This window comes from Arachis hypogaea, chromosome 14 (genome assembly GCF_003086295.3).
Source record: "Arachis hypogaea cultivar Tifrunner chromosome 14, arahy.Tifrunner.gnm2.J5K5, whole genome shotgun sequence".
Taxonomy (NCBI): Eukaryota; Viridiplantae; Streptophyta; class Magnoliopsida; order Fabales; family Fabaceae; genus Arachis; species Arachis hypogaea.
The window spans coordinates 2,403,696-2,420,720 of record NC_092049.1 but is presented as its reverse complement, the minus strand read 5'-3'; the positions used below and the strand labels follow the sequence as shown (position 1 = coordinate 2,420,720).

At 35.3% G+C, this 17,025-nt stretch overlaps 1 protein-coding gene across 3 annotated transcripts; it reads right to left on the bottom strand.

The window, feature by feature from the left end:
- Positions 1-3,731: 3,731 nt before the first annotated feature.
- LOC112740930 (uncharacterized) lies at positions 3,732-15,866 on the bottom strand. 3 transcript variants are annotated; one of them, XR_011870517.1, is made up of 6 exons: positions 14,907-15,866; positions 6,218-6,270; positions 5,305-5,492; positions 5,012-5,229; positions 4,835-4,925; positions 3,732-4,754 (listed from the first exon to the last, which is right to left on the bottom strand). XR_011870517.1 is itself a non-coding variant. In XM_025789652.3 (2 exons), the coding sequence occupies exons 1-2, from the start codon at positions 15,406-15,408 to the stop codon at positions 10,582-10,584; spliced, it is 1,410 nt and encodes a 469-aa protein (XP_025645437.1). In that variant the 5' UTR covers positions 15,409-15,866; the 3' UTR covers positions 10,312-10,581. The 3 variants fall into 3 exon arrangements, 1 of the variants encoding a protein (XP_025645437.1); XR_003171325.3 differs by having other exon boundaries at positions 3,732-4,328; XM_025789652.3 differs by lacking the exons at positions 3,732-4,754; positions 4,835-4,925; positions 5,012-5,229; positions 5,305-5,492; positions 6,218-6,270 and adding an exon at positions 10,312-11,489.
- Positions 15,867-17,025: the final 1,159 nt, after the last annotated feature.

Sequence of the window (17,025 nt, the reverse complement as noted above, 5' to 3'; positions counted from 1 at the left end):
AATTTATCTATCTACTTTTTCCTGAAATTTTCTCCTCATAGATTAATCAGAATAATACACTTCAGCCATATATAAAACTTTTTAGCATTAAAAAAACAATATTATAGAGTATATTGACCCTATTATGACCAACTAAAAAATCTCTTAGAAAAATAACATGGCCATATATAAAACTTTTTAGCATTAAAAAAACAATATTATAGAGTATATTGACCCTATTATGACCAACTAAAAAATCTCTTAGAAAAATAACATGGAACAAGTGTCTACTGTCTACATGTAAAACAATCGTAAGCTTAGAAACAATTATTAAAAAAAAAATCAAATACAATCACAAGCTTAGAAACAATTATTAAAAAAAAATCAAATACAACAAATTCATAAAGGCTAGATTCAAAAGAGCTTCATGAGTAATAAAAAACACAGATATGAAAATCCAAAATTGACTTTCTAATATCAGATTTTAAATTTAAACTAAAGACTAGAAAAATTAACTAATATATGGAGTACTATCTTATGTTACCACTGTGAAAATGATCAAGACAAATTTCAGGCTCAACAAGATCAAATACCATTATCAATTACTCTTTAATTTGGAGTTTTCTAAATAATTCTCGGTTCTTTGTTGCTATCATGCTATTGAATAAAGAATTTGTTGTTGATTAAGGTTAACTTAAAACTTCTATGGTACATAAGTTAATGTTATTATCTTGATTCAGAAAACAACACACAAATAACTTATTATGAGATATGACATCCACTTCAATACTTAGTGACCTTGGTCTTTATCGGATTAAGCTAATCAACAAGGTTCCTTTGTTTACATTGAAAAACCATATTAACATAGCAATAAGGAAAAATCACTACAGTTGATAAACTAATCACAATAACAGTTAAGAAAATTCACCAAGATGGTACACTAATTAAATAATTCATACACTAGTCTATTCACCGAGTAAAACCTCCAATTGGTTTAGAAACGTTTTTTGAGTGGCGACTTTAGTCTTTCATTGTTGTTTTTCAACCATTATTCCCTAATTTTCAAATCATTACAAAGATTAGCAATTAAACATGCAAAAGAGGAATTTTAGTCCCCAATCAAATTTTACAAAATAGTACTCATCTGTCTCACAATGTGCACATCTAGGAACTAAAAGCTAATAAACCAAAACAAAAGAATAAAGTTGCCACTGGAGAAAAAAAAAGTTTAGGGAAAAAATTTGTGGTTTTTACTCTCTCTCACTTGGATCATGACATTAACATGGTTATCCAACTTATCGACTTATCCTCAAGCACCATTACCTGAGGCATCTTCACTAAATTGGAATGAACCAAGCCAATTTTTTCCACATAAATTTCAAACACTTTGTGGAGTCAAATTATGAGTATTAATTAGAGAAAATAATAGCAACGAGCATCGTCGGAGACAAATAGAACTCACGCGAGAGCGGAGGGTCAATGTTGTTGGTGGAAGAAGAAAGCGGCAAGGACGGTAGAGTCGAGAGAAGCTTCGCGAAGCGGAGCAGTGTTGGATTAGACGAGCGCTTTTCCTGTTTCAAATGAGAGAACCATAAATTGCAATTTCAGATTTCACAGCCACAACACAAACCACAGATTCGTGGGAAGGACTGATATTATTAGTTTATTACAGCCGAGACTTCTGGACTGGGAATTTACGGGAAAAAAGAGTTTTTGTTAACTTTGCGTCCTAATAACATAGATTAAACATATCATTAAAAAAAATATTTTATAAAAGTTGTTAAATGATAATTATAGAATATAGAACTCCCTTTTTTAATATCTTAAGTTGGTAGATGATAATTATAGAATAATTTAATATATTTGACTAAATTATTATCTAATAGTTTTAAACTATTAATTTTATAAAAATATTTTAAGAATAAAAATATATATTTTTTTAATGAGAACAACTAGGGAACCAAAAACATATCAGCCAAAAATCAGCCAAAATGTGTTTGGGCTCCATGAAAAATTGGGTTTTGGTTTGTGCTCCGTGATCCCAGGAGCAGTTTTCAAACAGATTATTCAAAAAGTGATTCTAATTAAACAGTTTTGTTTACTTTTTGGCTGATCACCTTTTGGTTCCATATACTTTTCCTTTTTTAATTATGCTAGTAAAAACCACATAAAAATTTATTTATCATTCATATTTTTCTTTCGATATTATTTATGTCACCAATATAAAAACAAAAATACTAAGTATCCAAATCTTTTTATAATAAAGTTTTTAATTATGTCTGTGCTTCTCTTTCTCCTTCTTTTTCTTCCTCCTCTTTCGTTGTCGTCGTCGTAACATCATTATTGTTATCGTCATTGTCGCCATCGCCGTCGTCATAGTTGTTGTTGTTATTCTTTAATTTCTTCTTATCTTTTTTTCTTCTTCATCTTCTTTTATTATCATTATTATCATCCTCATCGATTTCATCTTTTTCTTTTTTAATATATGTTCAAAAAACTAGAACATAAACATTTTGATGCATATACACAAATTTTAGTATATAACACAAAAACTTTTTAAATATTACATATTTAAAACACTGACACCCAACTAATAAAATATACAAACACATAAATTTTAGTGAACATTACAAAAATCTTGTTCCATAGCACGGAATTTCTAAGAATATTCAAAAAAGAAGTTCTATATATTGATTATATTCTCACAACTAAGGTGATAAACTCAATTAGGAAGATTTAGAAGATCCAAAATTTTGTATCATTATTGATGACAACAGGGATGAATAGGAAAAAACGAGCAAGTGGTTATTTTGTTGAGATTTTTCGATCTATATGCCATTGTTCGAGACAAATTTTGGAATCTTGTTCATGTTGGTGATGTTAGTACATCAACTTTAAAGAATGAATTAGTATCGGAAATGAATCTTCTCCATTTTTTTAACACTTGAGAGAATAAAGTGTGATCTCTCATCTTTAATTCTATAAATGGAACCAAAATTAAATAGGAAAGAAAGAATAATAAAGGGTGAGATCCTACACTGGATACCATCCAGTTTTTTTTTCTACTGGAGAGGATCCACTCCCATTAGTATCTACTTTTTCCAATCACAATTTTCAAATTGAAAATATTTAAGGCCGATATACTAGTGCTAATAGTATGCGAGGTGAATAGAATGAATTACTAGCTATGATTTTCAATAATTATCTATAAATATATTATGTACATTGTTTTACTCATAGATTGCGGTTAACACTTAACACTGATTGCAGCTTCAAGAAGTACTTCGAACTCATAAGATCTTTACACAAGTAACTGCATTGTCAATATTGTTGGTGCTTTTTGTAAGAGACATGATCAATTAAAAATCACTTAGGCAATTGAAATAAACATGATTGTTCTCGATGAACTCGAATTGGTAGAGGAGCAAACTAAATAGGGACTCTGAATAAAGATGAATAATAAATTTTTTGTAGATAATTTAGTAATTTATATTGAGAAAGAGATTGTTTTTACTTTCGGTACGAATTCTATAATCTATGATTTTGAATTGTAAGTTCTATCCTTTAGAAATTGTTTTTTTTTAGTTCATTCTTTTACACTTTTCACTTGCATCTAATTTTTTATCTTCAGCCAAAAAGAAACCGAGTGTTATATTGCTAGGACAATTCTTAGAATCTAGGTAGTTATTTTTATATGTTGTGACTTCTATTTTAGAAGACATATTATTAGCCCTATAGAAAACGAAACCACAGACAAAATAAATTTGATTTTTTTAAATAAATAAAATAAATTTAAATGTTGTGGAAACACTAGAAGAATCAAGTCCTAAAACTTGTCATGATGTTGATACTCCACTTCCTCCTCCTCCTCTTCCGACTCCACATCTAGATGCACTATCCGAGCTCTCGGGTAGTGGATCTTCTCCGCGAGTTGCCTTGTGTCTAGGTGGAACATCATTTGACAATTTTGCGAGTCTGGGATCGGCTAGGATGTCATCAACAGACAAGAACCGAACGCGACATTGTTCAAGCCACCAATTAAAATACTCCTGTGTGAGACGGGGATTAGGCTCAGGTGTGATTGTAATCATGTGACATGGCTGATGACGAGCTCTCCATCGATCGTACCACTCTCGAAGCACCTCAGGCCACCATACATCATCCCCTCGTGCCGTAGTAGATAAGTATTTGTCCACATTGACAGGATCCTCAGGAATCTGTTGGTCTGACCCCAACTGCCTTTTAACTCTGTCAATATGAAACTCGACAAAGTTGAAGCAAACTAGTGGCACAACCGCCCTCCATGTGTGGATCTCATGCCCACTCCTCAACCAGTCAGGACACAAAGCCTGCAACTCAGGTCGGTCATAGGGTGTCCATCGGAACTGAAAGACATGAGCTTGTTTGGACTTCTAAGAAAAGATCTTTTTTTGAGTTATCTTTTTTTAAAAGATCTTATGAAAAAGTAAAAGTAATTTTATGTTTGGATATCTCATGCAAAAAGATCCTTTTATTTATCAATTATATTTGAGTATAACGATATAAAAGTACTTTTTTGTTTATTTATTACATGAAAAACATCTTTTTTTTAAGAGAAAAAGATCGTTTAAAAAAAGATGTAAATTACAGCTTCTCAAAAAAGATTTTTTTTTTAATTTTTCTAGTGCTTTTACTTTTACTACTAGAAATTTGCCAAACACGCTAAAAAGTAAAAAAATATATTTTTTATTGAAAAAATATCTTTTTTTATCAAAATAATGGCGCCCAAACAAGCACTATATTTAAAAAGGTTAAGACATAATTAGTTAAAAGTATACCAATAACATGCTTCCAACTAAAGTTGTTCATAATATACCTGATCAAAACACACGGTGTCCAACCTGTGTCGCCATCTCAGCAGCCTCCCCTCGTGGTGGTCCCTGCTCTGCTGCCCTAGACCGACCAACCTAGTACATCACAAATTAACATTATGCATTAGTTATGAAATTTTATAAAAATTTAAAAGATAAAAAACAAAAGGGAACGTGGCTACATCTCTGTCGCTAGGTCCCCATTGAGGGAACCTGTGGTATATCCAAGATATCAAGAGCGGGATGCATCCAACAATGTCTGTCACATCGCGGTGGATCGCCCTACAAAGAGAATGGTACGTCCATGCAAGCACTGCCAATCCCCATGACATCTGTCGGCATCTATCGAAGTCTGCTAGCAATGGGAGCCACCGAATATGGACAAGAATGTTCGACTTGTCTGTCATCAAGTATCCCCCAATCAGCATTAAGATATAGCAACGCACGTACTGCCGCAAAGTGATCGTACACTCACCCCATGATAGATGAAATGTGTGTCTCCGGCCTCCATCTCTCAACAAATGCAGATATTAAGGTATTGTCAAAGATAAAGTCCTTAAGCTGGATAGCGTCTCCAAAATGAGCCTCCTTGAGAAATGGCAAAGGTACCTCTGGTGGAGACATAGTGTGACTACTCCGCCTAGGAAGTAATAGTCGATATCTCTATGGGAAAAGATTAAAAAAAATAAGATAAAAGAAAAACTAATACCATTAAACTCAACCAATAAAAATAAAGAAATATGAGTATATTAATACAATATAAAACATATATATGAGAAAAGGTAAACGAAATAAGCATATTAAAAAGTTAAAAGAACAACAAATTTAAAAAAATATATACTTGTTAACCAAAAAGTAAGTGTCATGTTCAGTTTTTCCTTTAGGCTCATGTTCACAAAAAAAAATCAGTTATCAAAACATGTTGCCGAAAAAATAGATGTTCACAGAAAAAAAAATGTTAAATTTTACCTAAAACAAATTATTGGAAGATTTTCAAGTGTACCGTCATACCGGTATATCAGTAATTTTTAACCGTTGATCTTAATTATATATATTATATATATTTTTATAATTAAGATCAAACGGTTAAAAATCACTGAAACACCGGTACAACGGCACACTTGAAAATTTTCCCAAATTATTATACCTAACACTATCACTTTATCTAATTTCATTCAAACATATGAAACCCACGGATAACAATGTATTATGTATATGCTACATATATAGTACATCTAAACAAGTTAACAAATTCTAAATATTGCATCTAATGCATAAAAGTGTTCCTAAATAACCCTAACCATAATTCTATACTAAACATAAGGTTTAATTTGAAATAATTCACTTTTTAATTGTAAAAAAATACAAAACATAAAATATAAACTAACCTCAAAGTCGAGTGCTCCAGCAATGTGCCATTTCTCGTTCAGTCTATTAATATCTGAAGAGCATGCCATAATGTCTTAGATGAAACTCAAAGAAAGCATAAGAAAAGCCAAAACTACGACAAACAAAAAAATGATTACTTGTCTCCACTCTATCTCATCATCAGGCTGGCTATTTAGTCACAACACTTACTTATCTCGTTCGTTGCGACAACAAGATAACATATATTTTATCGCCATAACAAATGATATAAGTAATATAACGCAAAAATATGAATAATTTAAAAAATACATGAGTAAATGATTAAGTTATTTTATGTATTTAAAAAAAATCCCAAATAAATTCCACTATAAAAATAAATAAATACCAACAACATAGTTTATATTTGCAAAATGAAAATGGTAGGAATATTTGCTAATCATTGTGGAGACATGAATCTTGAAAGCCAATGTATCCCTTTCATCAGCACCAACTAGATGCAACTTTGATCATCTTTACCATAACTATGATCAGATTTGCATATTGCAAGAGGCTATAAACAACCTTGGGAACCCAGTGTTATGTTCTGGCTTCAAGAGCTTCAAATAAGTTACCAAAAACAAACCTATATTGTTTCTACTTCCCAAAAAGCTCTCTCTTACCAAGCAAAATCAACAAAATCCCAGTGCTGTAAAAAAATTTTCAAACATGTTGTCGTCATCACTGTCTTTGTCTTCAATATTTACTGCATTGCACAGGCCATGATTGTCGTTGCTGGCTTCACTCCACACTACACCGGTTGGGGTAGCTGTTTGTTGCCTTCGCTTTTCATCGTGCGGCCTGTGCTCACTGTTTCAATCACTCGTGTTTGGGTCGGGAAGAAGAAGAGTTCGGAGAAGAACATTGTTAGGAGGGAAGCAAAATCAAAGTGAAAGAGAAAAATGGGGAAGGAAAAAAGAGAAGAATCAAAGAGTGAACACGTCCTTCTTTCTCTTTTTGATTTTTTAAAGACAAAATAGACTCACACACTTTTTCCTTTCTATGTATTTTGTGTTTGTAGATTATAGTTGTCAAATGTAAACATATTTATAGTTGTTGGAATAGAACAACCATTTCTTTTACACAAGTTCCTGTTCTTTCTTTTCATTCTCCTCATGTTCTGACAAATCCATTTCATTACTCTATACTTGTAACGACGATTGCACACTGATTATTCCGGATGAATTCCCAACACTTTTCGTCAGCAAATTCTTGAAAAGCATGTCCGAACTTTCTTGCCTAATTTGATAAAATATAGGCACAACTTTCTCTTTCTTTTTTCTTGGTCCCAATTGAACTACCAACATAACATCTGGTGACTCAAGTCCAACATAAAATATGAGCACAAGTGATAGGAGTTTGGTTACAACGTTTTGTTTTATATTTTGTTAAAATTATAATGCATGCAATCTTTTTCTGAGAAATTCTTGCATTGGCTGAGCATTCATATTTCATAAAACTAAGGCTCAACAACAAAAGAGTCACCAAAGGGGTGTTACCTATGCATCCAAAATACATGAATCTGAAATATGATGTCACCAATAATCACTTAACAGTATTTTCAGAATAAAAGGGCATTAAGCAACAAAAGGGGCACAATCCTATGCAGGGATGTCAAAGAGAAAAGAGAAAAGTGAGAACTTTTTGACCTTCCTCCAATACCTTCTTCTGATAACACAATTGCTATAGGATGGCACTCAACACCAATACCAGCATTCATCACGTCAAGGAGAGTAGAAAGCTCGAAGGCTTCATGTTTGGAGCCTTCCAAGCAAGATATAGTGGAAGCAATTTCGAAAGAAAGCTTCACTAACTCTTCCATGTTTCTTGGGAGGGAAGGTTTGAGTAGAACAGCTCTAGTTCTCTCAATCCAAGAACCTTTTGAACCCAAAATCAGAAAGATGCACAAGGACCTCAAGGACCTCTGCACTTAGAGTGGAATGAAGCTCCAAAAGATTAGGGGATGAAGAATTTCCAGATGTCCAACCAAGCAAGATAGCCAGATAGGCACTCCATCTATATTTTTCATTGATGGAAGAAGGAAGCAAGAAGCCATATGGGCAGAAGCAAACATAGAAATAAATTCCAAATCTGGAGGATCCAAGAAGGAGGCAAAGCTCTCTATGAGAAAAACTGCAATAACAATGATAAATAGATAAAGAAAGAAAGGAACTGTGTTCTCAAGCTTGCCAAGCTTTGTTTTCTATATGGTATATACAACGGGACAAAGGCGGGGAAAAAGAAAAAAACTCCAGCTATATCATCTCCCACAACACTTCCGAAAACCATTTCATGGAGAAAAATAACCACAAATACGGAAATATGAAGAATGTCAAACTGATACCAAAGAATCAGCAGCACAATTAGCTTCCTTATAGATGTATTGAACATGAAACTACCAATTACGATGCAACAAATCTTGCACGCAAGATGTCTCCAATGCATAAGGATGCTTAATATCAACTTCTTTATTGAAAACAACTGCATTCTTGCCTAATTAGAGATCAATATAACAAATTAATATGAAACAACTGCATTCTTGGTCCACAATGTTCTATACAAAAGAGGAGTATCAACACCTCTCCTAAAATGCGTATCAACCTCTAATACGAAAGATGTTCTAGAGGAAGTACACAGTGACATATGTGGGAACCACTAGAGAGCCCGGTCACTAGCCAAGAAGGTGATCCAAGCCGGCTTCTTTTGGCGACCTTGCAAAGAGAAGCAGCCGAGTTTGTCAAAAGGTGTCCGCCTTGCCAGAAACATGCCAATTTTCACATTGCACCTCCCAAAGAACTTATCAGCGTCACCTCACCATGGTCCTTTGCAAAATGGGGTCTCGATCTCCTCAAACCATTCCCTCAAGCTCAAAGACAAGTAAAATACCTTACAGTATAGATTAATTATTTTACTAAGTGGATCGAGTCGTAACCATTAGCAACCATCACAGCCCAGCGAAATCAGAAGTTTCTCTACAAAAACATTGTCACAAAGTTTGAAATTCCCCACTCCATCACCACAAACAATAGAACTCAATTTACAGACTCAACCTTTGAGAACTTGCTGGCCAGCCTCAAGATAAAGCAGCAATTCACATCGGTAGAATACTCTCAGACAAATGGACAAGTTAAAGTTGCGAACAAAATCATATTAGCCGGGTTAAAACGCCGACTACAAGACACAAAAGGGGGCATGGGCAGATGAGCTTCCTCAAATCTTATAAACATATCGGACAACTTCTCATTCACAATAGGGGAGTTACCTTTCTGACTTGCTTACGGAATGGAAGCCATGATTCCTGTAGATGTCGTTGAAGAATCTCCAAGGGTCATCTTTTACAATGAAGGGGTCAATATCCGAGCACAAAAGGAAGAACTCGACCTCCTCCCTGAAGTCCGAGAATAAGCTTGGATCAAAGAGGAAGCAATAAAGCAAAAGATAACTCTAAGATACAATCAAAAGGTATTCAAAAGAATCTTCACCATCGACGACCTTATACTGATCCGAAATGACATCAGGATTCAGAAGTCGGGCAATAGAAAACTGACTGCAAACTGGAAAGGACCTTACAAGATTGTTGAAATCTTGAGAAAATGTTACTACAAGGTGTTTGAATTTACAAGGGAAAGAACTCCCAAGGTGGTGGCACGCATGTAATTTGAAAAGATATTACAGTTAGGAAGCGCTCCTTGTTCCCTAGTGTACTCTTTTTCCCGAATTCATGATTTTTTCTTGAGAAGGGTTTTTTCTAAAGGGAATTTTAATGAGGCACCATAGTAAAGGCTAAGGGTAGATAAAAATACTTAGTAGCAAACTTATGTAAGGCATTTTTCGTCTATCAATGATAAATCCACTTCTTTTCTAAAGTTTCCTATAAAAACGCATTAGTTTATACTCGACAAATCGCGAAAATCATTATCCGATCAAGAATGGTTGGCAAGACAAAGCGACGTGGTACAAATTAATGTAAAAAGTTATGTAAGCAATTCGTAAGACCGACCTCAAAAGTAAGGCAACACAAAAACAAAATGTAAAAGTAACTTGGCAAAGTCCGACTAACCTGAAGTCGGAACTTACAAAACAAAACGTGATATTCTTTACCGAATAAAATTGTTTAGACAATTACGAGTTATTACAAAAGATGTTCATCCAAGACCCACATATCAGGCATTCAAACTACGAAAATTAAGGAAAACTACAAAAGAGTGAGCTACTCTCCTATAACAGCATCATCGGTTCGGACGAAAGGGGTCGAGTCATACTCAGAAATCGGCACAACAGGAATCAGACCAGTCGGAGGAGGGATCTCGCCACTAACGACCTCATTCCCAGGAGGAACATCGGGATTCTAGGAAGTCTGACCGACATCTGCCTTCGAAGTATTCGGGTTGGACAAGGGAACCTCCTCATCTTCCTCGGGAGCAGGGACGATCTTTCCGTCTATCACAATGTTGTCTGGGCTGATCAGGGAAAGGTCCGCCTCAGGAGCAATGACACAGAATTGGGCCTTTAGATTTGCAAACATTTCGTCCATTCCCTCAGCCACAGAGTCCTCGAGTTCTGCATATTTGTCCCGGGCCTTAGTTAGCTCATCCACGAGGTCGAGCCTCTCCCCAAAGACGCGGGTGTAGCTCTCCTCTGCTTCCTTTCTCAACTCGTGCGACATAGCCAAGGCTGCCTCCGCCTGTTTCGCTTTGACCCGAGCTTTACCCAAGTCGGATAGCAACGCATCCCTCTCCTCCTCAAGCTCCCTTTTTGCCTCCTTCAGAGAAACCACCTCGGCCTGTGAAGCCACCAATGAACTATGGGTGGCATTAAGGGGAGTCTTCTCCAACTCCCTGGCCAAGGCTGCACATACGCCTGCCGTCCGAATTCCACCTCGGGCCAGGAGCTGGAGATGATTTTTGATGGACGCATCATCCATACTAATGTGGCTATGTGCAAGAATGTGCTTTTCACTCCAAGCAAGCCCGTCAAAGCTCTGGTCGTATATACCCTCCAACTCAGCAAGAATCATTTCGGAGGAAGAAGGTGGAGGACGGGCAGTCAAACTGTCCAAGGTGGAAATAGGAGGAATTGGCCGAGACGCCGGGATGGGTATAACCTTTCGAGAGGCTGACGCGCCCGAGTCTGATTTCGAGGGTGAGGACAGGGCGGTAGTTTCACCACCTTCCTTTAATTGTATGCCCCGAGCCACAACGTTTTTCCTAATGGCCCAAAGTGTCTTCATGGCAGCCGAGTTAGGAGTCATCCTTTCTGCAACACCCAAATAAAGACACATTAATCATCAACACAACCATACAACTAAATTTATAAGCAAAAGGAAAGAGGGCTACCTAGCTCGGATTGGAGTTGACTGTGATCTCCTAAAAAATTTTGGTATCCAAATAAGGAGCCCGTCCCCAACATTCATGGAGCAGGCCAATTACGCTCTCCTCAAGCTCATTTAAATCATATACATTATACTTAACTATTATAGGTTTCTCTTCCCAGTAAAAAGGAAAACAGGGTTCCTCGTTCTCATCAAAGAAGAAAGGTCGGACATTCTTAACGGCTCGGATTTTGAAAAAGTAATTTTTAAAATCGTGGAAGGACTCGTCAAAAATAACGAAACTTTCCTACCCTAAACAGCACGAAAAGAGAGCCATCCTATCTTTTTGGCACCGAAAGGTTTGGTTAGCTCAAAGAGGTAGAAGAAGACTTTAAGGGAAGGTCGAACATTTAATTCCCGACAAAGAAGCCGGTATATTTTCAAAAAAGCCCACGAATTATGGTGTAGATAGGAGTGACGTTGCAAACCCAGAGGACATTAATTCCAAAATCAAAAAAAGGTAGCCTAACGTCCAACTTGGTAAAAAAGCAATCATAGGCATAAAAGAAATGACATTTCGATCTATCAAGTTGGGGAAAACACACTCTACTCAGGATCAGCAACAATAATTTCACACTTTCTCTCATCCTCCAGATTTTCACACAGCCTATGATGTCTACAAAACTGTTCAGCATACTTTCTATCAATTACATGGACGGGAGTAAGAACAATTATATCTACCCAAGTCAGGTGAGATGAAACTTTGGTCAACATATTGTGGATTATAGATGGAGACATAAGGGCTATACCTACAAATACAACATACAAAGGAAAAATCGTCACAACAAATTATCATATACAGAAATGGCGTCATCTTCAACATGCAAAACAACGCCATTTTGGGTGGGGGGGGGGGGCAATACAACTATAGTCCGTAGCAACAAATCTCAAACAGTAACAGTTTCAATAGATTCAAGACACAACAAGTGAGCGACAATAAAAAATAAATCATAAAGTCTCCATCACCAACAACATCCTGAAAGTCACCAACATTTCAAATTACCATTCAAAACATCATTACAAGAACCACCCAAAGCAATCGAAACAAAAAACAAGGAAAATGGGCAAAGCACCAACCTTGATGAAACGCGAAAATAGAAGGACACATCAATCAGCAAGAAACACGAACATTCCTCTCCGAAATGCAAGTGAAATTTTCAAAAAGATTCACGATGGAGAAATCTTGAAACTGATAAACAATTATGAAGAAAGAGCGAAGAAAGTGAGAAGGTGAATGAGCATTTCAAAAATGGAAAAAGAAGGAAGAGGGAAGAGGTGAAGCTTATATAAGAGACAAGGGGCAAAAAAGACATTTTGCACCCCTCTTAACGCACCGCATGGATTCTCAGGAAACTGCCGCGTAATGTGTGCCATGTCACTAAAGTGCAACGTTTCAAAATTTTGAAACACGTCGAATACCCGACCTCATGAAGGCGGTGTACCCAACAAAGGAATCTTGAACCACAAATGCTTGAATCCGATCTCATGAAAAGTTCGGACTGAAGCAGAGGCACTGTTCATACCTTGGCCCAAAACAAAGTCAGGCCTATTAAGGATAAAGGCCCACCAAGGGTGACCTCTTCCACTTACTCGACTTTTTCAGAGGTCAGATGCAATAAGGAGGTCCAGCCTTACTTATCTAAATAAATAACTACTTCCCTAAATCTCTTCTACTATCTCTACCTCATCTAGAAGATAGATCTCAACAAATTCCCAAAATAAAGAGAACAGTTATCCATCACCAACAAAGGTGGAACTACTCTAAGAAAGTGGTTATCTATTCTACTATAAATACACTGACACCCCTCAAGTATGTTCAAGTCCCAATCTACTAAAATCCTGTTTAAAGCCCTTGCTAACTTAAGCACCAAGAACAAGTTGGTCGCTGCCACTAAAGGAGTCTGGACCTCATGCTCAGGCCCAAATCACCGTTTCAGATAACCCCGGAACAAGTTGATAAGACCCAACGAAGAAGGCAAACAAATATTAAGTTAGGTTAATAGGAAACCGTAGTCGTTGAGTCCAAGTAAAGTCCAAAATATATATTATAGGCACAAACATTGGAGTTCAGCTATAATGCTAAAACTAGTGTTTAACGTAATCTAATATTCTGCACAATATTCATTCCCTTGTAATATATATTGCTAGTATCACAAAATTATCGATAGGAGATACAATGCAAAAGCAAAGACAGATAAATTCAACAAAACAAGGATAAATAAGAATTCCAAATGCACCCAGTTTTCCCCCACAATCTTGTCTAGCTATTAATGCAACATACACTCTGCTGCTAATGCACCCCCTTTCCTGTAATTCATTATAGCTGAATCCCTTTGATTTACAAATTCAGATTATTCAACAAGCAGCTTCCATAGTTGCTCATTTATATTCCCAACTCTACCTTTGTCTATTCCTTCTTGTGTAAACAAGCCATGGCCCAGCAGGTGATCTTTCCTTAAATGAGGCTTCATTTAATGCTTCATCTCTAATAAAATCTGCTTCAAACTAGTTCAATGCCATTATTAAAACATTTTTCTCAACTTATCACAGCTATGACCTAAACCCTGCCTTAATAAAACAGGTAACATACACTGATGCATAGGTACTTCCAAGTTGAAACCAGTTGCTACATCTGTATCACATTTGTGTCGTATCGGATAACTCAATAAATACTTTAAGATACTTTTATTTATATATTATTATGTTTCATAAGTCTTACACCTATATTTTATTATCTTCTACAATAATCAACCAAATAAATACGTCATAATGTGCTTATCTATCTTCTTTTCTTTTCTTTTTATTTTTTTAGATTTTAATTTTAAACTTTTAAAGAAACTCAACTTGCTCCAGGAAGGCACAGCAAGGAGAATAGTACAAGAATCCCAGCAACATAAATATGAACTCATTAGGGCCATTAACAACAAACAATACAAGCAGAATTAAACCATGAAAACCATCCCCAAAGAGTTATCCTCTAGTTATTCCCCTCAATGCTCATTAATTTTCCATTTTCATTGGCTTAATACACCTAAATGGGCTCCAAAACCGCATGAACAATGTGTTTATGATAATTTCTCTGTGTATGAATACTGAGGTTACTATTCCATTCTTTAAGTCAACAATGTGTGTTTTATACTAGTTATTGAGCCTTATCATTCAAAATATCATGCTTTAAGTTATCTAGGAATCTAACCAAAGTATACAAATCCAAACATGTCTATCTAGTTCAAATGTTTGAAAGTAAAATTCAAGCGATTCGCAATTATATTATAAGAGAACCATGCATAGAGTTTCCATACCTGATTCACCAATGCAGTGTCCAACACCTTTCTTTCTTTTGAAAGGAGGAGAATCAGGAACAGCAATTTCATTCAAAGCCCTTGCATCTTCATTGATTTTCTCTTTTTCCAATCTGTAGTTCTCATCCTTCAGTTTCTGAATGATCTCCAAATTCTTCTTATTTTCATCCTCCAATTCACTGCATCTGATCCTAAGTGCAGCAATGGCATTGTTATCATCCAACCATTTTGTCTCCAAATTCTGATACTGTTGCTCTTTCTTCTTCAGTTGATCTTCAGTGTGAAGCCTCTGTAGCATCTCCAATTCATACTTCACAACGAGGGAATCAATCTCCGCTTTGTGTTTGGCATCTCTGGCCAACAAAACCTCTTCAACTTTATCACAGTTGGTGCGTAAACCCGAGAAGAGCTCCGAAGTGCTCAGCTCGTTCAAGCTTCCATGGTTGCTAGAAGAAGCGGGGATCGGAGGTGAACCAGGTTCGGTTTTAGGTTGCAAGTCCATGAGATTATAAGAAGACCCTAAAAATGCAAACTTTGAGAGGGGAAAATGTAGGAGTCGGTTTTGGCAAAGTTATTTGCCTTTGATGAAGCATAAAAATGCATATCCATGGAGAGAGAGAGAGAGAGAGAGAGAGAAGCGGGAGAAGAAGGTGAAGGTGGGAGTGGAAAATCAAAGAATGACGGTGCAGAATGGGTTTCAAAGATTGAGATGAGTAAAATTTGACCGTCAACGTGGAAGTGGAAAACGGAGAATCAGAATCACACAACCTGAGTCCTAATGTAGTTGATGTAGTCAAGTAGCAAGTACCAACACCAATTCACGCCACGTTTCAACCCAAACGAGTGCCTCCCAAGTATTTAGGAATTTACACTTGGATAAAACAACGGGTGCAGAATGGCGTTGAAAAGATTGAGATGAGTAAAATTTGACGGTCAATGTGGAAGTGGAAAACGTAAGAATCACACAACCTGAGTCCTGATGTACTTGAACTTGATGTAGTCAAGTACAAACACCAATTCACCTCACGTTTCAACCCAAACGAGTGCCTCCCCATTAATTTGATTTTGTCTCTTTTTTTTTTTTTTTATTTAGTCATAAAAAAAAAAACGAGTGCCTCCCAAGTATTTAGAAATTTACACTTGGATAAAATCATAGTTATTAGAACCGAACGGACAATCGATCCGGCCAAGTTACTGGGTCATTGGTTCAACCGGTTGACTCGGTCATAATTAAATAATTATATAATTTTTTTTATATCAAATTAATTTATTTTCTAATTCATTAATTAATTAGTATTTATTACATTATTTAAATATATGTTAAAAAATATTAATATTAATAAATATCATATAATTATCAGTAACAAAAATATGTCATGATTAATAAAAAAAATTTTGCTTATCTTTTTTAATTTATAGATATTTAACAAAGTTTAATTTTTATTTTAATAATGATATAATTAAAAAATAATTAATCTAAGAAAGAGTAAATATAAAATAAAAATAAATTAAATTAATATGAACACTATTCATTAGAACAAAAAGATAAAAAAATATATTAAATTTGCATGACTAAAAGAATTAATATATAAATTATTAATTAGGATATATCTAATAGTTAATATTATATTCATAAAAAGATAAAATATAATACAAAAAGTAAGCTTGTCCTAGTGGTAGGAGGCTCCCTTTATAACTTGAATGATTCAAGTTGGAACCCCAGTGCTGGCATATTTTTGAAATTTGAGTGACGCGTGCGGATTTAATCGGGTTTTTTAGGTTTGACCGATTCGTATGCTTATCCGGTTAAATTGTAAACCTGGATCAATATATAAATTAAAAAAGATAAGCAAAAATTTTTTTATTAATCATGACATATTTTTGTTACTGATAATTATATGACATTTATTAATATAAAATTCAGTTCCTCTCTCGTATACGTTCTTTTTTCTTCTCTCTCATGTTCTTCACAAAAATTTCGTGTTATTTTGTTCCTATTTAAAGTGACTTGCATGCTAACTCAAAACTCATTCATCATCATTGTCGAATGAAATTTTAATAAGATTATATCAACATTTGAATTAAACAATAAATGAATTATCAGTCTATGCATCAATAT

Bases quoted from the DNA above. Each gene is read 5' to 3' on its own strand.
- LOC112740930 (XM_025789652.3), bottom strand. From the start codon at position 15,408: ATGGACTTGCAACCTAAAACCGAACCTGGTTCACCTCCGATCCCCGCT. The intron at 11,490-14,906 runs GTATGGAAACTC...TGGGTGTTGCAG, and splicing joins ACACTGCATTGGTGAATCAG to AAAGGATGACTCCTAACTCG.